The sequence below is a fragment of the Beta vulgaris genome, chromosome 3 (assembly GCF_026745355.1).
Source record: "Beta vulgaris subsp. vulgaris cultivar EL10 chromosome 3, EL10.2, whole genome shotgun sequence".
Lineage (NCBI taxonomy): Eukaryota > Viridiplantae > Streptophyta > Magnoliopsida > Caryophyllales > Amaranthaceae > Beta > Beta vulgaris.
The window spans coordinates 965,396-993,099 of record NC_079204.1 but is presented as its reverse complement, the minus strand read 5'-3'; the positions used below and the strand labels follow the sequence as shown (position 1 = coordinate 993,099).

The following is a 27,704-nucleotide window of genomic DNA, read 5'->3' as shown; positions in this document are numbered from 1 at the left end:
GAGCAAGACCTAGTTCCAACTAGGTCGGGTGAGTTCACATGTAGGGTCGACATGATCCAATAGTCACTCTATATACAAATATGAAATCTTTAATTATGATAATTTACATAACCAATTATTTTCAATTTATAAGATTCAAAAGAGTTTACAGCAAAAGTAACTCCATTTTCCCATTTCTTCAAATTTTGTGTATATTAAAGATGGGCAACTAATACTACCATAAAAACAACAAAACAAAACATTTGGTAGATCTACTCACTCAAGCTTTTTTTTCTTCTTTATGTTGTCTCATCTTAATGAAGTTTGAAAAATATAAATCATGATGTGTTCAACTACTATAATCTAAAATTTCATCGAGAAGTTTCAGCATTCAATGTGCACCAACACATTTGAAAGGTGTATTGGTGTAGTTTGAACGATATAGTCTTAAAAGTATTGCACTGAAGTGAATGTAGAGTCCCATTTTTGCAACAAAAATATTTTGTGATTCAAAAACAAAAGTTTAGATAGTTCTAATGAGGTTGAAGAAGTTCATTCAACTAAAGAGTCATTTAGAGGAAATTGATTTTTGTTGGTGTTGTTACAATGAAGATTACTTGTATATGAGTACTTTCGAGCCATTGAAGACATTTGAAAGCACTTTTTGACTTTTTACTTGATTCAAATGTATCGAAGTCATTAGATGGTAATGAATTGAGAACATTTGTCTTTATTTTCACCATAATTATCCTCGTGGCAATTAATCAGATTTTAATTAAGATTTTTTTTTTTAATTGAAAGTATTGCAATTGCCTTTGTTGATTGAATTAATGTGCTGCTGAAATTGTGAAATCTTTCAAATGTGCATATTGTTATCCAAATGTTTTCATTGCTTGTAGAATTTCATAAATTTTATTGAGTGCGTTTGTGACTATAATATCAGCCAAAAAAAGTTTTTCAAAGTTTAAAATCATTGAAACCTACTTGAGAATGTCACAAAAACGTTCAAATGATTTGTCAAATTTATTAAATTGATAAGGATATATAATGATATATTGATGCTAGGTTATTAACTTGGCTTTTATGTCAATATCTTTGTAAACAAATTTTTTTATGTTGATTTTATTGTTAATGATTTTGCATCCCACAACACTTGAAGAATATGTTGTGTCAAAGGTGAGGCGTGACAATTTTTTGGAGAAGATAAGAAGAATAATTTTTGAAGATGATGAATAGAATAAAAGTGAGTCTAATGAAAAATGCAACTCATCTTTTTCTTTATATTTGTTGAATTGTGTTATTGGATTAGTCAATGAGATGACGTGTATAGCTTTAATTGGAATATTATTTAGAAGTTAAAGTAACAATTTTAAATAAACGGCTCTTATCCGTTCTTTTGCCTAGCTAGAGAGATAAAATATGAACATGTGCATGTTATAACTTATAAGTCCATAAATAAAGAGGTAGTATGAGCCTATAAGGTAAAAGAAATTTTAAAAGCAATTTTTTTGATTCATATTATATGGATAATCATCAAAATAAACTAAGTATCACTTGAAATAATGGTTATAATATATTGTCCCATAATTACCTTCATATAAAAACAAAAAAAGTACTTGTTTTTTTTCCCATGTGTTACCATTTTGCTATTCTCTTTTAAATAGGACATTATCTCTTTTACTAAATTCGATCACTCATAAGAAAGAGCATTATTTACTTTAAATAAAATAAAGAATAACAATCCAATTACCTAAATCATTTGATTGAAGTGGAGACTCATTTGACATAAATAGAATTTATAGAGCAACAGAATTTATTCCTCAACAAACTACAAAAACCACCAACCAACACATATACACAAGAATAAAGAAGGCAAGAAGAATAATTATGCCTTTTACAAAAGAAATTGTCTCAATTATTCAAGCTAAACAACAAGGGGATTGGTAATACAATTATAAAACAACAAAAAACATCTATCTAAGTGTATTATCTAGCATCTACCCAGCAAAGAGTAAAAATAGTCATAAATAGATAATCGAAAACCCAATTAATAAAAATTACAAAATATTATCTATAAAAATATATTAAAAGGCGTTTAAAAACAAAAAAGTGTGCCACGTGGCGCTCTCCCTAGGGAGTTTTAGTTCATGTAATCCATGTACAATATAAAAATTAAAAAATTGCATAGTATAGGGTTTGATCTCAAGATTTCAAGTACATATACAAACGTTTTAATTACTAGGCTAGATTGTATTTAGTGTTATTATCATAAATATTATATTAATAAATGAAATTTTTTCATACTCGGGGCATATCCCGGGTGTAATAACTAGTTATATTCTCTATTAGTAGTGGATAGACCATCTTAAATTTAACGAATAATGGAAAAATTACTTTTTTTCTGGTGTAAATGAGCAACTAAGAGCAGTTATGCAGACGAGTTCAATCTCAAGTATTAGGTACTAACGTCATAAGACAGAACTGTACCAACTAAACTAGATGACATATACTGAATAAATTACCTAAAGAGTAAAGACCAAAGTTCCATTGTTGCCTAAAATGAATATTTCAATTAACCAATTTGCACAAAAAAGTTAAAGATACCCCCTTCATGTACTTTTAATTAATAAATTAACACTCTAATTGATTTCAATGGACTATCAAATTTTGCTTCTTTTTATCCTCACCCTTTTTCTTTCTCCTCCCCCCAAATTCTTCAATCTTCATCATCTTCATCTTCTTCCTTCTTTTCTCTTTCTCTCTCCTCAAGATTTTCAGGGAGAAAATCCCTCTCTTTTCTTTCTTTCGTAGATCTAAAGTCTTAAACACAACACTTTCCGCAAATTTCGTTTCTTAAAGATTCAATTTTTGTTTTTTTTATTTACTTCAGCGACTCTTTTTTCTTTCTCTCTCCTCATTATTGTATCATCGATGTGCCAATTTTTAGGCAATGTCGTTTGATGGTCGATAATTTCTTTCGTGTTTTTATTAAGCATCGCCGTTGAATTTGAGTTTTAGGGTTTTGATTTTATTTTAAATTTTTATTTTTTTTAAGTGTTGTGCACTTTTCTCAACTCTAGTTTTCTCCAGCTGGATCTGATAAGAAGGGCATTTTTTTTAAATAGATTTTCTAGGTTATTATCCGAAGTTTTTTTTTTTTTCTCAAGTTTTCTTCTTGAATTATAGCAATTATTTGGTGAACTAGTTGATCTAATTAAGGGGTTTTTTTTTGTTTCCTCTTATTTCCTAAAGGGAAAATTTTACTTGTAAAAAAAGTGGTAGTTTAGTGTTTTTAGAATTGGATTAGGAGAAATATATTAATTTCCTCTAAATTTTAGTGGGGGGCAAGTTTATTTTTTTTATTTTTGTGTTTTTAATCATTTGGGCTTCATCAAATTACTGAGTTGGGTTAGTTTAAGGTGTGTTAGAGTGCTTTATGATGGATCATGTAATTGGTGGGAAGTTTAAGCTTGGTCGTAAGATTGGAAGTGGTTCATTTGGGGAGCTTTACTTAGGTATAAATATATGTGATTTAGCCTAATTTTTCAATATTATGTAGAAGATTATGTTAATTTTGGTATGTTGTTTAAAATTGGATGTGGGTTTTTGTTTGTGTAGGTATTAATGTACAGACTGGGGAGGAAGTTGCTGTTAAGCTGGTTTGTGCCCTAAACTTTCTTCTTCTATGGTTACTGGGATGGTTGAATTAATGTTATGGCCTTTTGGGATATTGGAATGCTTTGATTAATTGATTATAATCTTACTTAGCAACTTGTAATTAGCTTTTGATGATGTTTGGAAGATAATATATTGATGTGATGTATGCTGGTATGATGGTATCTGTAGGTTTTTCTGCTGAGTATAAACTATTTCATAACTTGTGGTTCATATGTATAACAGTATAAGTTGCTCTGATGATGCTGTAATCTATCAGCTCTTCTAGGTATTAGCTGCACTTCTTTAATTAACTTTTTTGCAAGCTGATACTCGATGTTAATGATTATAGCAAACAAAAAGTTTGAAATGTCTCCCTTCTGAATAGTATTATGAGGAGTGAGAACTTTGCTTCCTTTAGTTACTGTTTAGGAAAGGAAAGATGAGTAATTTTGAGAATTGAGATTTTTTTCCATTTTGAGACAGATTTCCTTATTGTATTTTGTATGCATTCTTCAAATTTGGATTTCTATAGTTTCTGTTGTGTAATGGATAAAAATCTACATTCCTCACTTGAGCTGCTGCTGATTTCGATAGTAAATATTTTGCTCTTTGTAGGAAACTGTGAAGACAAAACATCCTCAACTGCATTATGAGTCGAAATTGTACATGCTTCTTCAGGGAGGCAGTGAGTGACTTTTTACCCCACAACCCTTTGCTAATGTTTTTTTTTTTTTTGAAAAGACCGTTGCTAATGTTTGTTGATTTACATTATACGGAAGGAAAAGGCTCATCTTCCTTTTTTCTTATGCCTGTAATGTAGCTGGTATTCCCCATCTGAAATGGTTTGGAGTTGAAGGTGAATACAATGTTATGGCTATTGATCTTCTTGGCCCTAGTTTGGAGGACTTATTTAACTATTGCACTCGCAAGTTCTCGCTGAAGACAGTTTTAATGCTTGCTGATCAAATGGTAAGCTGCTCTCCCAATAGTAATTTGCACTGTGATTGAATTGTTCGCGCTTAGTGTGATTTTGCTGTTTGTTATGTAGATTAATAGAGTTGAATTTATGCATTCAAGAGGTTTTCTTCATCGAGATATAAAACCTGACAACTTCTTGATGGGTCTTGGACGGAAGGCAAATCAGGTATCTCTTGTCTTGTGCATCAAGAGTCAAGACTTCTTCCTATCAACTTGTGTTTATTGTGAGGCTTTGGCTGCATGGTTTATATGGTTATTTTAGTTCACCTAACCCTATATTTGTTTGAAATTATTAGATATTGTTGTGCAAGTGGTTTTTAATTCTTGATTTGATCCTAAAATCTTGTAGCTTGTAGGTGTCTCATCGATATATCTGACATCATACTAAGGGTACACCAGCTTAAAATGAATACAATAAGTGTTTTTAAACCATGTTCACCTTCTCTGGACATCAGATTCAATTTTTTTGTACTCAAGTTCCGATTTTGGATTCATCTTTTTTAACTAATGGTTCAATTTTTTTTAAAAACTGAGGTTCATCATTTTATAAACTACTGGTTCTTTATCTTGTCGCTTACGTTCTTCGCTTGCCTGAAAAGTTAAATTTTTAGGTTCATCTTCTTTGTAATAAAGGTGCATCTAGCTTTTGGTTGATTGTGTTTGAACCACTAGTAGGTTCATATATTGAACTAAAGGTTATTTATTTTTATTTTTCAAGGCTCATATTCTTTAACTAGAGGTTTACCTTTGAAAGATGTGCTCACTAGATCCTCTCCTTATATGGTATACCTTGTTTTTGTTAGTTCCAATGTACAATTTCGACCATTAATAAATTTAGTCACATCAATATAAGTTGTATTTGGGTAATTCGACCCCCCAAAAGCAAATGTTGCAACTATCTAGATTGGAGGAAGTGTATTATTTTACAAGGTACTACCTTTAAATCACACCGATTGGAGACATTCTTGTGACCCTGAGACACCTGGACAGGAAAGATGTCAAAACACTTACCCTTGCATTCAGATGCTCAGGTTCACCATGGTCACTGAATGTGGATGGATGGGCTTGTTGCTTCGCTTTAACAGTTAACTAATTGGGAAATATCTGGGAGACCCCAGCCCCCCTTTCTTTCTTTCTTTCTTTTCCCGTCTAGTCTGAAACTATCATGTAGGCATGGGCTTAGCATGTTCAGTGAACCTGCTCTTTTGGTCAACACTTTCATAGTGTCATAGGAGAGAAGAAAATTCTCTTTGTTTGAATTTGAGGACTTCTGGGCTTGATTTTGATGACTGCTCTTGTTTGGTGTTACTGCTGCTTTCTCTTGGGTATGTTAGTTGACCCCACAGCTCAAATTTACGAGGTTCAACTTGTTGTCTAAGCTATTGAAGTATGTGATACTTTGGTTGTAGTACATGCTCCAATATTGGATATACTTGCAAGTTACAACCTATGTTACTTAGCTTGAACTCGCATAGTTGTGGATATGTGTCCAAGTGTCTAATTTGTCTACTGTCAATAAATAATTATGATTTGGGCCCAAAATGAAGTGTCGAAATGTCCATATTCATGTTGGAGTGTCGAAGGATCCTACTAGTACTTGAGGTAAAAATTAAGAGTTTGAGTAGCTGAAGGTTACAACTTGGTCAAATTAGAAGGTAGGTGAAGATCTTTTTCATATTCTTATTATATAAGCTCATCAGTCATTCTGAGACTTCATAAGCTCTAGGCTATTGACCTTTATCCTTCTCAGTATCTTGTTAATGTAATTTTGGCTCCTCTTCCATGACATTCTCTTATTAGGAGCCTAGGGGCTAGGATTCTGAATAACTGCACCATATGTGGGAAATCAAGGTGTTTATCGTAATTTGGATGTGAGGAAGTTGAGGTTTGTTAGAGGTATGGCCGCACATATATGGCTCTTGGTTTCCTCAACCAAATTTATGGCAACGCGGGTCACTTATTGAAGATAATGCAAAAAGGTTGTGTGTATATATCTTCTATCAAGGTAGAGGTGACTTGATTTTGCCAAGTGGCAGTGGGCAATTCATACCCGAAGATCTTTCTTGGCTGTGAGATATTCCAATATTGTTGAGATTTGGTAGTTAAACCATGTTAATATGGAGAATTAACACCCTTTTGAGATGTTTGAAGTGATTTTATGTCAGAGTATGTTCTTTTTCCTTGTGCCTCTCTCAAAGACTCCTGCAAAATTAGTCTTATGAAACGAAATGTGCTAACATTGGTTGTTCTCTGTATTCAAACCTTTTGTTGTGAAACTACCATTTGCCACAAAGTCCATATGATATGATAGAATAAATTATATTGATACATGAAGTTGTTTTTCTTTTTAAAACTTCAATATGATAGCCCCTTGGTTTATAATAGATTATGGAAGTATTATTAAATTATCAAGAACACTGAGAGGTTTGTTTTTTGATTAGTTTGAAATGTCGAGAATTATGAAAGTTACTGACTTCCTCTGCCAATCGTTTGCTTACAGGTGTATGTCATTGACTTTGGTCTTGCAAAAAAGTTCCGAGATCTTCAAACACATAAACACATACCATACAGGTTCGTTGACATTCCGCATCTCCCTTATAGGCTTATATAGCAGAATTATAACTGTTGACCTGAGGCCTTTTATAGTCTCTGAGAAATTATTGTCTAGATGTGCTTAACGTTTAAACCTTAAGGTTTCATCTTTCCCTGGGAACTCTTGCGATGCCTAGAATTAAACTCTTTAGAGGATCAAATTTAAAAAATCTAAAGGGAATCTTCTCTTAGTGTTCTAGGGTTGAAAATTGTAAATTTGAGGGTTTAAAAAGCAAAGTTAAAAGAGAATTATAATTTGTTAATGCTTGTGTCATCTTGCATGTTCAAACTTCTAAATTTAGCTATTTCTTCAAGGAAGAAAGCTAATGCTATGAGCTAGTCCATAATCGACAACATACTATAGCAAGAATTTGCAGCTTACAGAGTATATTATCAGCTCCTAGCAGGACCATCACGGCTTTGATTATTCATTCGTATTAAATGTTATACTTATGTGTCGGCAATGCCATCTCTATAATCACTCTTTTTTATAAAAAAATAAACATCCCATGATTAATATTGTGCAGAGAAAACAAGAATCTGACAGGGACTGCTCGATATGCTAGTGTTAATACACATCTTGGTGTCGGTGAGTATCATTGCCTCTTCTCCTGTGTTTCTTCCATAATTTGGCAATTTAACCTTTTCTAGTTCCCGAAGTGGCGGCGGATATTATGTGAACTTGTAACAATTTTTTATTCCCTTTCTGATAGAACAAAGCAGAAGAGACGATCTAGAGTCCCTTGGCTATGTGCTCATGTATTTTCTGAGGGGAAGGTAAAAGTCAAAGTTTTGACCTTTTCCGTCTTAGAAATGTATTTTCCATGTGACACGTCTAATTTTTGTAGCGATTCCCTGTCTCAGCCTTCCATGGCAGGGCTTGAAAGCTGGAACTAAAAAGCAAAAGTATGATAAGATAAGTGAAAAGAAAATGCTTACACCCATAGAGGTATTGACATTTGAACCTGCTGTGGTTGGATATTTCACCTATATCTGTTGAATTATACCTGTATCTTAAAACTTCTATTATATAGTATAATTGTGAATGTAGTATAAGCTCGGTGATTATTTTCTACCTATGAATTTATTGCAGGGTCTTTGCAAAAATTACCCCTCAGAATTCACTTCATACTTCCACTATTGCCGGTCATTGCGATTTGATGACAAGCCTGATTACTCGTATCTTAAGAGACTATTCCGGGATCTTTTTATTCGAGAAGGTATAAACGTGTTTTCTAAAGTGACAAACTATTCATTAATGGCTTTCTAGAAATTTATCAATAGCAATTATAGCATTGCTTTGCAACATGAGATTATTATTGTGGAATCTTAAATGAGGTTGATTGGCACAGGTTACCAATTTGACTATGTATTTGACTGGACAATATTGAAATATCCGCAAATTGGTTCCAGCTCCAGACCACGGGTTAGTATATTGACTATAGTTGATTCTCATTTAAGAATGAATGTTCTTCTCATTTTATTTTCCGGTCTTAATCTAGCAGCCAACTGCGAAACCAGCTTTAACTCCCGGACCTTCTGCTGAAAGAGCTGAAAAGACTTCAGGTACCGTGTCCTTCCTAGAAGTAAATTAAAGCATTCGTTAGTCTTCTCCCCATATCCTTGGGGATTAAAAAAAGGATAGCATAAAGCAACAGCAACCAGTTAATAGATTGTCCATTTCCAGTAGGACAAGAACTTCGGGATAAATTCTCTGGTGCAGTTGAGGCATTTTCTAGAAGGAATCATACAGGCTCGGGTTTGCAAGGTGATTCACGTCATAGGTCATTGGATGATCCATCATCCAAGGACTTGGTAAGTATATACTATAATGTTTTGCTCTTTGAAGAGTCTCAGCCTCGAAAAAGCATTGTTATTCTATATTCTTTTTTAATTTATAAAAAAATGCAATGGGACCATACAAGTGAAAGGAGCCTGACTTGGGTGCATGCAGATCTAGTGGTTTGTCTAACAAATTGCAATATTAAAGGAATTCTGGTAATAGTAACACTAAGTATGTTTTGTTGACATTCAGCAAGCTGATCGTGAAAGAGGTCGCACTTCTCGGAATGGGAGTATTTCAAAGAGAGCAATGGCATCAAGTAGACCAAGCTCTTCTTGTGAGCCCACTGATACCCGATCAAGCAGGCTGCTGTCAAGCGGTGGTCGTGTCTCTACAACTCAAAGGATTCAACCCGGTTATGAGTCTAAGACATCGGCTCTTGCCCGTGTTTCTGGTGCAAGACCTGGACGAGATGATACCCTGAGGAGCTTTGAGTTTCTATCTATTGGTACAGGGAGGAGAAAGTAGAATCTGGAACTTGCTTGCATTGTTTTTGGGCGCATTATGCTGCATAAAGAAGAGATGGATCAAAGATCTCAAGCCTACATTTTAAAAGGTTTTCACCTGGGTTCTCTGAGAAAATGTAAATGATCAGTTCATATCTGACACTCGAAAAGCTTAATGGGTTATTTCATTTCCTTGCAATGATTGTGCTCTTCCAGATCCTTTGGCCATCAAATAATCAAATGGCCCTGTAATCCTCCCACGTACCGTCACGAGTGAAGAGGGAAAGGAAAAGGAAATCACTCTAGAAATTTGTCTATATGTTGAGACTTGGACGGTGATGTTTGTGATGACTACTAATGAATAATTTTGGTGTATGATATGATGAGAGTCATGAGACACTTTGGCACAGGACAATATGCTGTTTTAGAACTTTTTTATGCTGAAACAGATTTATTAGTATCGTTAAATGTCAAAAGTATAATATTCTTCATCAAATCTGGTGTGTTGCAGTTATATTTAATTATGTCAATAGCCAAGCAGCTAAGCACATCCAAGGATATTACAAATACTTTTTTTCTTTCACCCGAACTACAAAGCGTGGGAAGATAATAGTTAGTACTCCCTCTGTTTTTTTTTATCATTCCTACTTTGACTTTGCACGTTTGACAATGCACGTTTTAAAACTTAAATATCTTTCATTATATATTAGTAAAAATTATAACGATTGAATGTTAATAAAGTACTAATTGAGACGAATCAAACAAGACCCCACATGACTATGTTTTTTCTTATAAATTGAGAACATTTGAGAAGATTCTCTCTATGCATGAATAGTGTCAAGATTCTAAGTGAGAAAGATAAAAAAAACAGAGGGAGTAATTTTTTATATTCGAGTATAAATTTAGTCCAACCTAGTCTAAACTTCAAATAATTGTTTTTGCTTTTAGGCCATTTTCTTAAAAAAAAAAGAAATTTAATTGAACCAATCTATATATATGTTATTAGAACTTTTGGACAAGCATTGCATGCCGTCATAAGTCACCACACCTTACACATTGATGTGGTGCTGCTTTATTTTCAATACCACCGCATTAATATACTAATATGACATTTCCTTAGAAATGATAAATAAATTCATAAAAGCTTTCGCACGTGACCTCTTACTTTGTAAATTTACATAGGAAGTGCAAAAGTTATTAAAAGGGACCTAATTTTAATATAAAAATAGACTTAGTAACTAAATTGATTAAACCAATCACCGAAAGAAATTAATCTAGTCATTATTGGGCAAATTCTCTTTTTAACATTGGACTTACTATTGTCTAATTTTAATGTAAAAGTAGACCGTCTCTTACAAGTCAAACTCATTAAAAGCTTTTTTTTTTTTCTTATTTGGAGCTTTCCCCAATCTGTTTATTTTTTCCTCATTTTGGCCCAAATGAAAAATGAACAAAGAAATAGCCTTAAAATTACTATGCTCATAGCACACTCGAATGTATAATGAAAAAAAGTACTAAATTTAAATATATGGTCCATTAAAGTACAGACAAACATAATGAAATCCTAAAAATGATTTAAAATTAATGTAAAAAGACACCACAATAGGAAAATAATCAAGCCAGGAAAGTTTTTACTAATTTTGAGAATTAAAAATTGATATTAGCTGTCAATTTTTGCACTTGGACAGTTATTTCTTATAAAAAAGGAAAAGAAGCATGGTAGGGAGATTATGTGAGTCAATATAAAGCTGTGGAAATCCTTATATCATCTCACTTGCTTTCTTACCAAAAACTGTCCAATTTTTGGAAGATATATAATGCATAAAACATGCAATTTTTTGATGTTTTGATTGCCAACCTAGATTTTCGAAAGAGTTCCATTTGTTTCATTCCCATGGCAGATTATCTGGATAGTCAACTCAACACAAAAAATATCCCAATATGGGGACTTTCATTCAATAACATTCCTGCAATCATATAGAACTTGTCAATATTATGAATAAAGAAATCAAAGCTTACATTAGATTATTCATATATATTCAAAGGATCATAAATGACACAGAAAAGTCTTAGATGGCAAACCAAAAATGGATAGAAAGGATAATTATATTACCACTAATTCCTCTAAAGAACCAATAAATCAACTATAAATTTGCCTACTCCCAAAGGACATAAGTGCATCTTCACTCCTCTCCCCCTCAACTCTACCTCCCAAAGGCATAAGCTGTAGCTCTCTTTCTCTCTCTCAAACTATTTTTCACAATGTCTACACAATGGAACTCTCGTTACACCAACCTTCTCCTTGGTAACGAGCGTTTTAGGCCTCGAGTTTCGAGTCCTATGATGCTCGCATGCCGAATATGTGACAAGGTATTCCTCAATAGCCATTCTCTAATAGAGCACTATGAGTCTCATCAAAATGAGCTTGCCCAAAGAAACCAAAATCATCAGATAACTCCCTATTTATCCAGCCTCAGAGAGAGGAGAGAAATAAATCTTACCAACAGTTTCCAGTCGCGACTCTCTCCATCATCTACCTTGCAGCAGCGGCACCACCCATATTTCCCAAATGGATTCAGAACATTCCAGAGTGGAAGCACTCGAAGCAACTCTCTTCTTGCTTCTACACAAACTCCAAATTTGTTTCAACCAAGGCACCCTGTTGGGAATCAGAATACCCCCAGGGTTTCCTTATCGTTTCCAAACTTGCTATCAGGAAGAACAATTGCAGGTAGCCGTCAGTTTGTCATCCGCCAACGACTGCCAACCACACAGCGAGTTTCACCTCCACAACGAGTATCAGTCCCCAAAACTCGAGAGCAGAAAGGACCTGATGTGTCAGCAAATAAGGGGACAATTTGGTATCTCAGTCAGTTAGAACAGCCAATACCAAAGATAATAATTGACCTGGAGAGCGAAAATGAAAAGTGTGAGAGCGAAAAAGAAAAGCGTGCTTACTTGACATTGGATCTAACATTGAAACTCTAAGACAGGATATGTTCTGTACTATAAGTTCATCTTTCTCTTTCTCATTCTTTTATTTTCTAGAGTACACAGGTTTAGGAATCAGGATTCAAATTGATTCTAATGTTGTCTACATAGCTGGGAAATCTTTTCCTGTAACTGCATAGTGATTAGCAATGGCATCTGTCACAATTTACTTCTCAAACATATTATTCCTTTGTTGTAACTACAAAGGCACTTTTAGTAGCCAATAATAAATGTCGGTAATAGTAATGAATTTAATATGAAATTTGTAAAGTCTCATGTCAATGTTTATGGTAACGGAACTTTTCCTGAGAACATGTATTTTTCTTCATTTCCCCTTATCACTTGATACCACCTCTAGAGTGGTAATCGATGGTAATGGAATTTCGTGAAGAAAAAGAGCTGTTTGGGGAAGGACAAACATTACCACATACATTGGCAGAAACTTTCCCCACAACATTACTCATAAATTCATTACCATTACCATTATAAAAATCAAATGTTTCTTGTCTTAACCTACATTTATTACTGCTTACCAAGGGGGCTCTAGAGCAGTGGCATCTATGAAATGTTTACCATCTACGAATAGAATATTATAGCAAATATATTCAGAAGAGTTATACTTTCAGCATCAATAATATTGAGCTGTCTCTCTGTTTTCTTGTTCTAGTTTGGGAATATGGTGAAGACGAGAGTGTAAAGACTAAAGACTCCAAGAGCTAAAATCTGCAACCCCCCCCCCCGCGGTAACAAAGGTTCCCAATCCTACGGGCAGAAGGCGTTGCATCCCAGTAGTGCATTCAGGGATCCTGTGTAGGAGGCTCAAGGTCCAGAGCTCTTCAAAGGCAACATCTTGCATTTTCTCATTCACAAATGTTACAAGTGCTAAGAAGAAACAACCATCAATAAGTGATTTACTGACTAACTTTTTACCATACAATGCATCCTGCTAGACTACTTCCATAACAGATTATACAATACAGTCAGCCCCGTTTCCTAACTTTTCAAAAGGCATCGCCATATAATTACTAGTACTTAATAATACCCTGCTAAATGCTAATAGACAGGATTCTTTATACATAAGTGAAAGATGGTTCGGATTTGTTTATTTTGCTAATACACAGAAAGAGGATTTGTTACTTCCTACTTTCTATCAATGTGCCATTAGTAAATGTCCTATTTCTTTCCTTATTTCAGCAAATTGATTTCCTTTTTAGCCTTATTACCACGCGTAGTGGATCCCACCCCATTCAGTTAACCCCGCCTACTTTCATCCCCCCCCCCAACACCCAATATTCACAAAATAGCAAGACCCTGAATCATTTTATTCTACTATTTCCCTCTATCACACTAGCCCACCTCCAAATTGTCACGTTACTCATTCTCCATCTACCAAAGCCACACCTCATCCTCTTCTACCAGAGTTCCACCAATGCCCACCTATGACTGCCCACTATCATTTGACAATGGTAAAGCAATCCAAAAAACTCCACCATCCACCACCAAACTCCTAAAATGACCAGCATGGAGGAGGAACCACATGAAGATGCTGCCCCTGAAGATGACGAGGAGGAAGGAGAAGACACTTCCGACAATGCATCCTCCACCTCCTTCGGTGCCTAAGTTACCTTTTGCTCATTGTCATCTTTCCTATCTCTCTTCTCATCCTTCTCTTTGATCTATGGTGGTTGCTTAAATCACCTTTGTGGTCGATTTTTCCAGCCAAAGTTCGAGATTTATAAGTTTGTTGGTAACTATGATATCAAAGGTAATTGTTCATGGTGAGGGTGAAAAAAGAGGGATCAGGAAAATGGAAGGGTAATCAGAGACTCAGAGTAGCTAAGGCAGGTTGCACTAGTGGTGGTACTTAACGAAAAGATGATAATTAAATGGGTTCGAAATTATGAGAGGAGGTAATTAGAGAATATAATCAGAACATAAATACATAAGACAGTAACAATCTTGGTTTGCCTTCCTACTCATGTCATTCAAATGGAAAGGTTAATTGGAGGTCTGAGTAGATATTGCAGGTTGCATGAGGAGTGGGGGTATCTGGTACAGTGACAATCTGGCTTTGCCTTGATACTCATGCCATTCAAATGGCGAAGTTAATTCGATGATAGAGGGAGTAAGCTCATAGACAGCACTTGGGAGTCACATTTTGCAAATGATATCACTTATGTTTCGAATTCCATGCTATAAAACCGTTGATTTAGGATCTTTTAATTAGAAGGGAGAAAGACTGGAAAATGAAATAGATTATACCTCTTTTTTTTTAAAGATACTATATTTAAGAGATTATCATTTATTAAGATACATAAGCTTTTGTTGGGTGTATCTTCAAAACTTTAACAAAAAAAGTTTTTAGACTATATATAGATTAGAAAAATCATCCTACATAGCGTAAATAGTTACTTAAGCACAATCATCTTTTTGATGGGTTCCTTCCATCATGTTAAAAACAGGTGAAAGCTTTCAGGTGACCCTTCAGGTTCACATAAACAACTATACATCTCTTCCTTCAAAGTTGCTTAAATAGCGTAAATAGTTACTTAATCACAAACCATAGCTTGAAGGTGTCCTATGCAAATGATCCACTCAGTTCCCAGCAAAAAAAGAGGACAAACTTTATAATTTTGGGAGACTTATATAATATAGGTAACGAGCGAAATAGCCTACTGTTATTTAGAAAGATTACAATGTTTTGATTTACAAATATACACTACCAGTACTTCTCTTATATTTTAATAATAGAAAAAAGCATATCACCCCAAGCTAGCAAGTTAAAGAATTCAATGCTAAGAGAAAAAAAAGTTATCCTCCTTGGTTGGGCTCATATTAGTTCGTTCAGTAGGGACTCACTCCTTTTTTTAGTACAGCAATGTCATAACTTAACCATCTCTCTTGCTACTTACCTTTATCCTGTATGTTCCTTAGAGCATGCTAAAGAATTAAATGCTAAAAGAAAAGAATTATCTTCCTGGTTGGGATCATATCAGTTCATTCCGTAGGAACTCACTCTCCTTTTCAATACATCAATGGCATAACTTAACCATCTCTCTTGCTACTTACCTTTATCCTATATGTTCTTTATAGCATGCTAAAAAATTAAATGCTAAAATAAAAGAATTATCCTCCTGGTTGGGCTCATACCAGTTCATCCCGTAAACTCACTCTCCTTTTTAATACAGCAATGTCATGCCTTAACCATCTCTCTCGTTCATTATCTTTTTCTAAGCCTCATTTCAAGCTAGACTGAGCCCAAATCATTTGCCTCATCATTTGATATTGTCTACCACTATACGACCTAGTCAAGAGCTGATAGTATAAGACTCTGATCCAACTTCAGAAGGAACGCAGATTTACATATGCAAGTCAAACATTATTTTCACGGAGCTAGAGTGGGATATTGCTCATACGACAATAAGAAGGGAGTCCCTCACGCATGACATTCTAATCACTGCCGCGTATGAAATTGTAATTATTCCGCGATATACAGATAACTATATGATATTCAGAAATTAATCAATTAACATAGATTTGGCCAAAGCCAAACTATATTCAGTATCCCACCGGAACAAAAAGATGCTCGAAATTTAGTCATTAACCCACTTTCAAGCAGCCAAATTTCTACCCATCAAAAAAGAAGTAGCCAAACCAAAAATAGCTATCAATGGTCCAAGAACTAAATATTGATAAGTGGATTCACTATTATTTTGCTAAATAAACAGCTTCATTGAAGAAACCAAATTATAACTATACTAAACAATGAAACACTAGAGAAATCACACATACAACAAAGACATTTTGTTGCAATCTAATCCAAGAAAAGGTTGGCTCTTATTAACAAAGAAACTGAAAATGGAAGGAAGACTAACTCTTCACCAACAACGTTAGATAGCTTGAGGAAGACTAGATTTTCGAACATGTCAATTTAGTAGGACATTGGGATGCCAACTATTCAAATGACGGAATGACCACATACTCTTTTGATCTAATGGGTCCGTGAGAATCTTGGATCAGAAGCAATCTCATTATCTAAGGAAACAAGGCCAATAATATCTTTGTGGAGTATTGAAACTCAATAAGCACGCCAAAAAGATGACAGCACAAGAACCTCATGTTTTTTTTTTTTTTTACTATAGGGCCTAATTTGATAATCACTCACCCATATGGTTTTCATATAATCCAGATATCCAAGAAGCATATTCAAGTACAATATCAATTTATCGGGACAAGTCTTACCGGGATAAATTGATGAATCATGGGATATTTTCATCAAAGGGACCAAAGATATTAAAAAAATAGATTTTGAAAGATAGTTGAAATGGAGAGCTACAAGAGGAAGTGGTAACTAATGGGCCTTAAATGTCAAAATATAAAGTTTATGTTGTGATGTGCTTCTTGAGTGTGGAGTTTTAAGCAAGTAACTAAGCTCACTTAGTATTAATTGCGAGGCATCCCAAAAGTCAATAGAGTATGAACTAGTTTTGTAGAAAATCGTTTCCATGTCATTGCAAAGTATAGAAAAGAGGGGACCAAAGTGGGACAAATAAGGAAGAACACAAAATAGATATCTTGAAGGGGAAAAAGGTGGTGGTATTGTGTGAGTGGGCGTGCGTGTGTGTGTGTGTGCGCTTGTGTGTGTTTATCATAAACCTAAACCACAAAGTATCGTCTTAAGTGGAGAATGGAGCCATAGTTAGAAGTGGGAGAGATGTCATTGGCGAAGTTGCATGTGAAACAATGCCTTTTGACTAACGTAGGAATAACCCCAACATTTGTCCTTCCTTTCACAACTAATGTGTGTGCGTGTGTTTATCATAAACCTAAACCACAAAGTATCGTCTTAAGTGGAGAATGGAGCCATAGTTAGAAGTGGGAGAGATGCCATTGGCAAAGTTGCGTGTGAAATAACCCCACATTCGTCCTTCCTTTCACCAAAGAGATGTACGCAACCACCTTCCCACCCTAAGTTATATAAGATATAGTTCTACGAAATTGTAATTCTTTTCGTGATCAAAATAATCATCTAATTGCAACTAATTATGTGATTTTCTTTTCTCCTTTTTCAAATACTAATCTTTGCCAATTGGAATTTTCACTCTCATCACTCATGAGTAGAGGATAATATAAAGATTTGGATATGAAGGTAGGTGAAAACAGAGATCTAAAAGGAGAAATTAAGAGATCACAACAAATTTTATGAACACCTAGAATATAGAATATGACATAGAACAAAGAAAGACGAACAATCAAGAAACACTCAGAGAAGTATTCATAGGTTGAAAATCAGTGGAGGAGAAAGATCTACGTGAAGTGTGAACCACCCGTTCGGATGTCATCTTGGTTTGTATAGGCAAGTCCATCCTTTTAGACTATGAGATTCTAGTCATTACATATCCTTAAGCAATAACTTTCGGTGATAAGAAGGTAATCATTGTTAAATTACAGATTCTCCATAGTACTTTTGAGAATTTGGCATGTACAGAAAACAAATCGATGCAATGATTATTATCCAAATTGTATAGAATTCTTAAGCATATAAAAGTTTGTGGTGATCATATTTATAGTGAAATTCTTGTGAGTAGGGTGTTGCAAAATCTACATAAAGATTGTAAGCAGAAGAATCAAATAACTTGCCAGTTATACCTTAGATGAAACGATGAATTCTTTGATTACTCATAAAGAAAGCTTAGGTAAGTCATCTAGGAAATTGGAAGAGAAAGCTTTTCAAGTGAAGGGGCTGCCATAACGGCACTTAGATGATTTTAAGCTATGGAGAAGGTCATGGTCATGGAAAAGGTGAACGAGGACTTGGTTGTGGTAACGGAAGAGCAAAGAGGATGTTGTTGGTTTGCATAATATGTATGACCATGAGTAGCATGGAATGCTATTACTGCAAGAAGTTTGGTCACATTGAGGCAATTATTGGGCCAACAAATTAGGGAAAAGAAAGAACAAACAAATTTACAACAAAAGAGAAAAGCAAGCTCTAAATGGTGTTTGAGGATCTTGATAATTTGATCAAGATATGAAGATCACGCATGATATGAAGCAGGAGTGAATCCATAGATAGCAATATAGCATAGTATGGATAGTTGAAAAGATGTCAGCAAATGGAGGAATGTGTTTCACCAACTTTGAAGGAAGAACGAAAGTCAGAGATTAATCCTCCAATAGTCCAATGTAGTGTAGTACTGAGTTGATTTCTTTTCGTTGTTTAGCTAATAACATGCGCACTTTATGTTTTAAGACAACGAAGTCATTGTGGGTCTCTGCATGCTTCATTAATTAAGATTATGTTGTTCGTGGTGAGCTAATGTAGGCAAGAGATATTATTATGGAAACATAGAGATATTTGTTATGGAATCACCTAGTAACTAACTAAAGCTAATAATGAGAGATTCTTAGCATTATTTAGATATCATTCCAATTCTCTATTTTGGCTTGATACATAAATATTGAATTGATGAAATTAGAGCACTCTGGTAGAATCTAGAATGGGATTTTGGAGTTTACTCACTCATTCCTACATCTCAATTATAAAAAAAGAAAGATGCATGTATAGGAGATTAATCAAAGGCAAAGGTGCTTAATATGGGTAAGTGAGAAGGAATTCAAAGTACAATGTTCTTTTATTATTGAAGGATCTTGAAAAGTTGCCATACTAAAAAAATTTTGCATTATTAGTTCAAAAATGTTGCAATTTCAGTTCAAATAAGTTGCACTTGGAAAAACCTAGCCTCCCCTCTCCTTTTCTCTCTCTAAAACCCTAGCCTCCCTTACCCCTTCTTCATCAATTAGGGGGCTGCCATGGATGTTTTCATCCATGGTAAGCCCCTTTTTCCCTTTTATTTTCAGTTTTTAGTTCATTTTCTTGTTTTGTTCAATAAATTAGTATCTCTTTATGAGATTTTCTCAAACCCTTTTATGGGGTTTTTAGTTTCTGTTTTGGAAATCTCCTTCTCCCCTATGGGAGTTGTGAGTATAGTTCTTTTGTTTTTAGGTATGAGAAATTATTCTCATTGGTTGAAGTTCGAGATTCAACCTGAAGAATTAGGGTTTCACAACTTCTGTAAAATTATGGAAGACTATTGGAGTACGTTCATCCCAAAATTTCCGCATCTGCAGATCGTATGCCGAACCAGAGCGAACTCACAGATTGCATTGCTTCAAATGAAGATTTTTATTAAGGCAAAATTAAGTCAAATCTGCGATGTTTACATTTCTAGGGTGATGTATTTCTATTAGAATTTTATGTTTTTCAGAAATGACTTGTAAGTGCCGTTTGGCGAAATATTAATGAAATCCCTTTTCTTTCTTTCAAAAAAAAAAAAAAGTTGCACTTGGATCTTTCTCACCTTTGTATTTACCCTTTCTCATCTATCTGTATACACACATAATATATAAATGTATATGTGTATGCACAATCGTATATATATACACACTCTCATACATGCATGCATTTATAATACATGTGTGTGGCACTAAAGTAAATAGACTAGATACACACATGTATTACACATATATACTCCAATACTTGCAAAAGGTGCTTAATAAGAGTAATTGAGAAGGAACTCAAAGTACAATTCTATTTTATTATTGAGAGATCTTGAAAAGTTACCTTGATGTACAACTTTGCATTTTTAGTTCAAAAAGTTGCAGTTTCAGTTCAAACAAGATGCACTTAGATCTTTCTCACCTTTGCAAACTAAACACTTTCTCCTCTAAGTATCTATCTGTACACACATAATACTAAAATATAGTATGTGTATGTATCTATATACACACCCTTATATACATGCATGCATTCATAATACATGTGTGTGGCACGCTCGCGTATATACACACATGTATTACACTTACACATATATACTCCAATACTTGCGCACACACACGTGTATTATATGTACCAGAAATACAGAAACTTATCAGCAAATTAGTCGATGTCAAAGTTTTACGTTTTCAAACTGCATTCAGAGGTCTATTTTATAAAATTTGCAACTCTTAGACTACATGTATTAACAATCAATGCAATGAATCCAGTAAAGCTTCTGTCAGTAGTCAATAAAATCTTTCATATTTTTTTTCAAAGTACGACTCCAATATCTGTAACTGTTAAAATCATTAAATGCCAACTGTTGTAAAGTAATATAATGCCACTCCATCTTAAATTACCTGCCGCCATGATACATCTTTGCAACAGCCAAAGTAATCCGCTAGGTCAACTTAATGTTTCATCCGTTTCACCTGAATAACTGGTTTGTCGTCATGGATCCTAATGCACCGGTGATCTTCGTTACTTTCTCCATTCAAATTAATGCAGGATATGCACAAAACTTTACATGGTAACAGAAAAGTTTCTCTAAGAGCCACCTGCATCTCCTTCTTGCAACACGTAGAAAACGTCCTAAAAGGGCTCCTGACAATAGGTGCATAGGCGACCTGTACAGGTTGACAATGAATGCTGACATTTAGTTTCCAACCATGCATTTTTTCTTTGTTTGGTCATACATAATGCAGATACGAAATTAAGTAATAAATGCACAATTATTTCATTCACATGAAAATTTGAAATCAATAATCTGTGATTATATAAGTTCGAAAGAAGTGAGCAAGTCACCTAGTAATGCAATAGCTCTCTAATATCAAATTCACCTTCTTTGTTTCCTGTCTTGCTTAGTTGATCATGACTCGCAATGGCCAGCCTACTCAGCAAAGACAAGTATATATAGCACAATTCTTTTGCAGACAATGTCACTTCACCTCAGTTGATGTTGAGGGAATTAGGCATCATGTTAACGGTCATATGTTAGAAGCAGCGATAAACATCCATAGCCAACGTCCAACAGAGCAAACTCGGCAACTGAGAGAAAGAAACTTGCTCTTCAATCCCTTCCGTCAATTACTTCCATCACCAGTCCAGGCAGCTAGAGGACTTCCTAGAAGCAACCGCCTTCGAATGCGGAGAAACACACAGAGTTCTGACGCACGGAGACCTCCTATGCAAACACAACTAGTTCAAGCAACCCAAGATATTGCATCAATACAGCCACAAGAAACTAGTGACTCATCTTTGATGCCCTTAATAGATCAGCTTGACCACCCCATGCCAGTAATAATAAATCTTGATGGTGACCAAAATAGGGACACCAACCAATTTGATCTCACTCTACGACTCTGAAGACTTTGACGCATGCAGATAGTAGTAGCCCTCTTTGCAACTGTCTTTAAAGCCTTAAAGGTATGGCAGCAAGTAGATACCATCCTCCTTAGTAATTCCAGTGACAGAAGTCGATGCCCCTTAGCGCAGTTTCTTATTCCAAATACTTAGTATATGTAACTCAAAGAACCATGCACTCCAAACATGGCATATTATTTGAGTTACCTACCTATTTTCATGTTTCCATGAATTAAGTTCTTCATTAGCAACAGTTTCACAATTTCTAACTCATTATATGGTTGGAACATTGAGCACTTAAAGAGCTATATCGTCCAAAGATATTTTTGCATGTGGTCATATAAACTGCAAGTAGAAAAAAAACAAGAAAGCACTTAAAACATACAATACAAAGATGTCTGGTCATGATTCATACCTCATAAGTGATGTGTTCTTATGCTGAAAATCTAAATTTTCGAACTCCGTGAGTTTTCTTATTAGACTCTTTGTAGCTGTATTTTATCTAATGTAAGATATTTTAGCAACAACATACAGAGGTCATTTGCCAAACGGACAGGAGACAGCTACACAAGACTGTCCATTTACTTTAAAAGATTGATAGCGCCTACTATTAAGCAGGCATTCAAACTGACTAAATTAAATGCATTAAGCTTAACCACCATGGGGAAGGGGGGGAGCTCAGCAGCTGTTATCAATGAAAGGTTCACAGAAAACTTAAAACAATTTTTAAATCCCCACTTTTATCATTTTGAATTGCTACCTTTTCCCAAGTTAACTTTACCACTTCCGTGCTGAGATCTATTCTATATGAACAAAGATAAGATTACCAGCCAATCTTCTCTTTTTCAGGCAAGTCGGACTAAACTCTACACCCAGCCAATCTTTAGCCAGGCATGTATTGGCAGTCCATGGGCCAAAGCCCACAAGAAAAAGATTAGTCCAGAGTAGTAACCACTTGACTGGGGAAGGAGCTCAAAAAGTTATTCAAGCAAAAAAAGCAGATAAAGGAATTCACTGCAGAAGATATTAAATATGCATCTATTGTAACAGATAGTTTATCACAACTTTTTATAACCATTTTAGAATAACCAGTTTGAAACATGAAAATAGAAAACAGTCATTGGGTAAAGAAAAAGTAGTCATTACAACTTCCAAAACAAAAGCAATCAAACTAAGGCACCAGGGAGTATTAGCAAAGAAAGGATCATTCTCTCTACAATAAAAAACACAACCAAATCTATTTTGCCAAAGATCAATCTAATCACTGACACAAGTCAGCAATATGCTAATAAGATAATAGGAACATGAAAGTGCTTACAACATCAGTCACTAACATTGGTGATAGCATTGGTCTGACACTCTGAACTCTGAAGTAAACACAAGAGAACTAGACAGAAAAGACTCTACATTGTCAAACAGCAATGTGCATTTGCACAAGACAGGCTAGTGATTGGCCATGCTACAGTATCTCTCGTTGCATTTTAAGCTGATAGTTTCTGCCAATATTATCCCTTATAGATAAGCTCATAAGCCAATAACTTGAAGATAGGCTCTCGTCATGATAATGGACCATAACACTGGCATTTTACAGATTAAAACATCAAATAGACTGACATTATGAGAACTGGGGCAGGCAGATTCCACCTTTGGCATGTATGTCTGCAATATAAGTTTCCTGGTTGATGTAGGATTAAATTTGGAAAGTAGATATATGTTGGCATGTATTATATTCTATCTAAGACTATTATTAGCTTGGGGCAAGTTTTATATTCCTTGAAGACATGTGTTATTCCTATTTGACTATAAATTTATGTCATGGGATCGGAGTGATATGTGTTTGTGCAGTATGTAATGAGTGAAAGCCAAGATGTGAGTATTTGGGTTTAATACGGACTACGGATTGGAAAAGGCGGCTCTTGCGTAATCAATATGGATTTAAGTTATAATAAGATAAGGTTAAACCGAAAGATCTTGGAAGCATCATACACATCGGCGAAAGTCTTAGTGCACTGTTTGGTGGTTTTCTCTTGATTAGAGGTTTCTAGTGTTCTTTTATTGTTGTTTCTTGGTTTTATGTTCCGATTATTATTGTTTGTGAATACACAAGCTACTAGCCCACCAATCCTAACAATGAATGACCAGTGAACACAAACAGCACAAAAACTAGAGACATCTTGAGCTATAAAAAAATGTGAAGCAAAAGCACATCCCAAAATTAAAGAGATGAGTGTGAATCTTGTCCCTGCCCTTGACGCTAGGCACTCATTTAATTAGCTTTTTACCAAGTATAAACAAGATCTTTCTAAAAAGTGGTTACCAAAACAGAATTTTTTTTAAAGTCGAAATCCCTTGCAAGGAGGGGAAAAATTGGGCAGATTTGAGTATAGGTAGATTGATGGTAGTTGATATATACATACTCCCACTATTTCACAACAGAGTAAAACATTTCTATTCGCACAAAAAAAAAAAAGGGAATCGGAGAGAGAGAGAGATAGAAGGAAAAGGTGGACCTTTGTGATAGGAAGGAAAGAGGGAAAACAATCCAAATAAGTAAAGATGCAAGTATTGAATGTAATGTGAAATGTCCACTTTTAGTAATCGTTAAGCTTATTAAGAAGCGGAGAGGGGAGTATTATATTATATTCTACTAAAAACTACTCCACACTAACTTAACTTAGATCATCTAGCAATATGCTTGGAATCTCATTTGAAATCATTTAAAGACCAAACAGTAGCATGTAATGTTTGGATAAGCCCAATGTTTTTCATTTGAAAAGAAAATGAAGCGTTCACAGCTAGAGCTCAAAACTGCATGTAATGTTCAATTTCAGTAAAGGCGGGTTAAAGTTCCTATAGACTCTTACTTCTGCTAAAAACCTCTATCCTATTAAATGCTATCACGTAAAATAACAAGCCATAATAATATTATTGTGTTATCTTTCTTCGAACACATAAGACTAATGAAAACAAGTAAGAAGAAAACCATGGCTAACTAACTAGGCATTCGTTTAGATTTTAGAGGGCTTAAGTTTGATATAAGGGAGCCTTTTACATCCTTAATAGTGGTACTTGCTTATAAGTTAGCAAAGCAAAGTCAATCTCTTCTACTTATCACTTTGTCCAACCAAATGCAAATCGATCTAATTCTGAGTTGACTTTTGCCAAAATCCCCAAGGATGGTGGTTTGTTGTAATAAACCTCCTACTTGCTTCTTCTCATTTGTTATATTTTCGCAAGGAATTGGCTTTTCAGATGTAGCTTATAAAAAAATGAACAGCTTCATTTTCCCTTCGCTTTATGAAAATATGAGCGGAAGTATCTATCATTGCTGAACAGATTACTAATGTCCTTGAGAAAGCCTATCGATGCAAGGAGATCATTTTATCACTCTTCTTCAATCTCACAGAAAAGAATACTAAAACAACGCCGAAAATGAGTATCATATAGTACTTCCACGCTTTTTTGTTTTTGAAGGAAGTGATGGCCCTGACTTTGTCACCTTAGATAGTTGCATTATCAGAGGACAAGGTTGAGGTCTTTGCTTTATAATCCGTAAGAAAAATTGATCCAACTCAAAATTAAGATGCGATTTTAACCTTATTGTTTACTTGATCCAACTCTTCTAGTGAAGAGACAAGGTTTACACAATAATGATGACATCGTGTGTGGCACAAAAAGACTTGGCACTCATATTTGCAGCTAACGAAGCAATACCTAATGGGTTTGCGGCTTTGCGGCTTTGCATGCTCGAAAACAAACCAAAAAAGGTGTATGTCACCTCAACCTACTCTTGGTCTATCAACTACGAAAAAAAGCTAAGCGCAACGAGCCATCTCTGAAGGGTCCAAGGAATCATGGTGGAAGAATTAAAAGAAAGTATTATTGTTGTGAATTGGATACAAAGGAAAGCAAGTAAAGAAGTGCAACAGCAATAACTAGAAGCTTCTATTTCACATGGGGTTCGGATAGTGGCTATTGGTAGTTTACAAACTTCTGCTTCAAGTTCTTAGGTGATGAGAAACATCGTTTCAACTCACTCTCATATATTCACCTTCTCAAGGTTGTTTACCCTGCAGCCTACAGGAGTGAAAACCTTCCAAAACCCGATGGACATGTGATGTAAGATTGTAAAATTTAACTAAACTAGTCAGATAGAACCATAGATTGAGGACCGCATAATACACTTGGTGAGGTTAATTACTATTACATAAATATATATGATGTGCATAAAAGTTTAGGTCCATTGGGCCTAATATTGGGTATTGACAGCAATTACAGGTCCAAACTATAAGTTCCGGTTTAAAGCGGTTTATCCTTAGTGGGTGCCTGGGTGGGCACAATGGATGAGGACTTAATAATGAGGTCCTTACCTCCACCATAACCAAGGCTTGCCTAACAGCCGCCACACCATCAAGCCACTTTGCATAACCTCCCAGACACTGTCCTTGACAGACGGGAAGGTTATTATGTCTATCAACTACCAATTCTACAATGTGATTTCATCTGATCTTAGTATCTTACTATGGCTTGTGTACTTGTCGTTACATGTAACTAACCTGTTCCTATATTCACATACTTGCTGGTTTCCAGAGCATGTATTATAGTAAATATCAATAACCTATACGGGAAACATAAACATTGCAGATTTAAATTATAGAACATATGTCAATACTGACATTTATTTGTCAGGAAAAAAATAATGAAAAGTTTAAACAGACCGAACAAATACTCCTAGTTATTCTATATAGACCACCCTGTAAGAACGTATTATATTCCCTCTATCAGCAAAAAAAATATTGTCGCAGACCACTTATAATTAAGGGCATGCGTTAACTTAACCAAAATACCCTTTATTATGGGGTCTTATCCACACTCTCCCCCCTATCACTAAATGTGCATAAGGGCATATGGAAAATTCAATATTTAGACAGTGTTATTTCACGAGAAATGACATTTTTCCTATATCCCAAAATAGTATATGTGACATTAGATTTCCAATATGGAGGAAGTGCATACTATGCAGCTATCCTTCATTCAAGACCCTTAATCATCACTGTCATTAAAGAGACATTTAGTGCTTGTTTGATTTATCATAGGAAGTAAAAAAATCCCATGAATTTTCAATACATATTACTAAGATTACTAGGTGAATTCATGGGAATTGGAAAGTGCTGTTTGGTTATATATGAAGGAAGTAGAAATGCACTTCCTAGCGAAAAATAGCTTTAGCTATTTCCCCCATTTGTAGGACTTCAAAATTCGTGGAAAGTTCTATTTCCCCCTTTTTTTTAAATTTTTTTGTCAACCCAACGACAAGTCAATTTTACACTTCCTAGATAATGGAAATTCCCATGATTTTCTTAGCCAACCAAACGACCCTTAATACTATCATATATTCATATTAGTTATAAACAAGTGAATGATTAGAGAGAGAGATATGACATCTATGACGGCCACATTATCCACAAGATATGGAAAAAGTCATGATGATCTAATAGAGAAGATATTACATGAAACAAGGACATTGCTTCATCATGAGGAAGTGGCAATATAAACCCCAAAAAAATAAAAACTACTCCGTCCCAAAGTAATTGACACAAACCAAGGACCAAGAGTTTAGGAAAATGAAAAGTAGAGAGAAAAGAGTGGATGGGTTGGTGTAGCGCTTAACTATAGAGAAAATGTAGAGAGAAAAAGATTGCCAAAAAGGGTAGGTGGCAATAAGATTCGGACAGCCTAATAAGGACATTGTTGCAGGGAGTACAAAGTAACAATATTGTGCCACCATGACTACCCTAAAAATATATTCTTTGTGTCCCATATTAATGGCAGCACGCACTTGTGCAAGAAGTTTTAAGAAGTGGATAATGTGGGGCAAAAGTGCTATTATTTATATTGTTGAAGTTGATTTGACTCAAGATACTTGGTATTTTAACATTGTGGGTAAATTGTGTGAGTCCTTCAATTGGGGGTGGGTGTATGTAGGTGAGTAGTATTGTTTCATCATTTTCAATGAAGGTGTAGGGTATAGTTGTAG

General features: G+C 34.9%; 1 protein-coding gene across 2 annotated transcripts; it reads left to right on the top strand.

Moving 5' to 3' along the window:
- The first annotated feature begins 2,624 nt into the window (after window positions 1-2,624).
- LOC104887923 (casein kinase 1-like protein 10) lies at window positions 2,625-9,991 on the top strand. 2 transcript variants are annotated; one of them, XM_010672708.4, is made up of 14 exons: window positions 2,625-3,494; window positions 3,598-3,638; window positions 4,252-4,321; window positions 4,457-4,605; window positions 4,685-4,780; window positions 7,115-7,185; window positions 7,734-7,795; window positions 7,920-7,983; window positions 8,071-8,155; window positions 8,300-8,426; window positions 8,559-8,632; window positions 8,712-8,772; window positions 8,894-9,021; window positions 9,242-9,991. In XM_010672708.4, exons 1-14 carry the CDS (start codon window positions 3,416-3,418, stop codon window positions 9,515-9,517), a joined length of 1,383 nt encoding a protein of 460 aa, XP_010671010.1. In that variant the 5' UTR covers window positions 2,625-3,415; the 3' UTR covers window positions 9,518-9,991. The 2 variants fall into 2 exon arrangements, with proteins under 2 accessions (XP_010671010.1, XP_010671009.1); XM_010672707.4 differs by having other exon boundaries at window positions 2,626-3,494; window positions 8,709-8,772.
- Window positions 9,992-27,704: the final 17,713 nt, after the last annotated feature.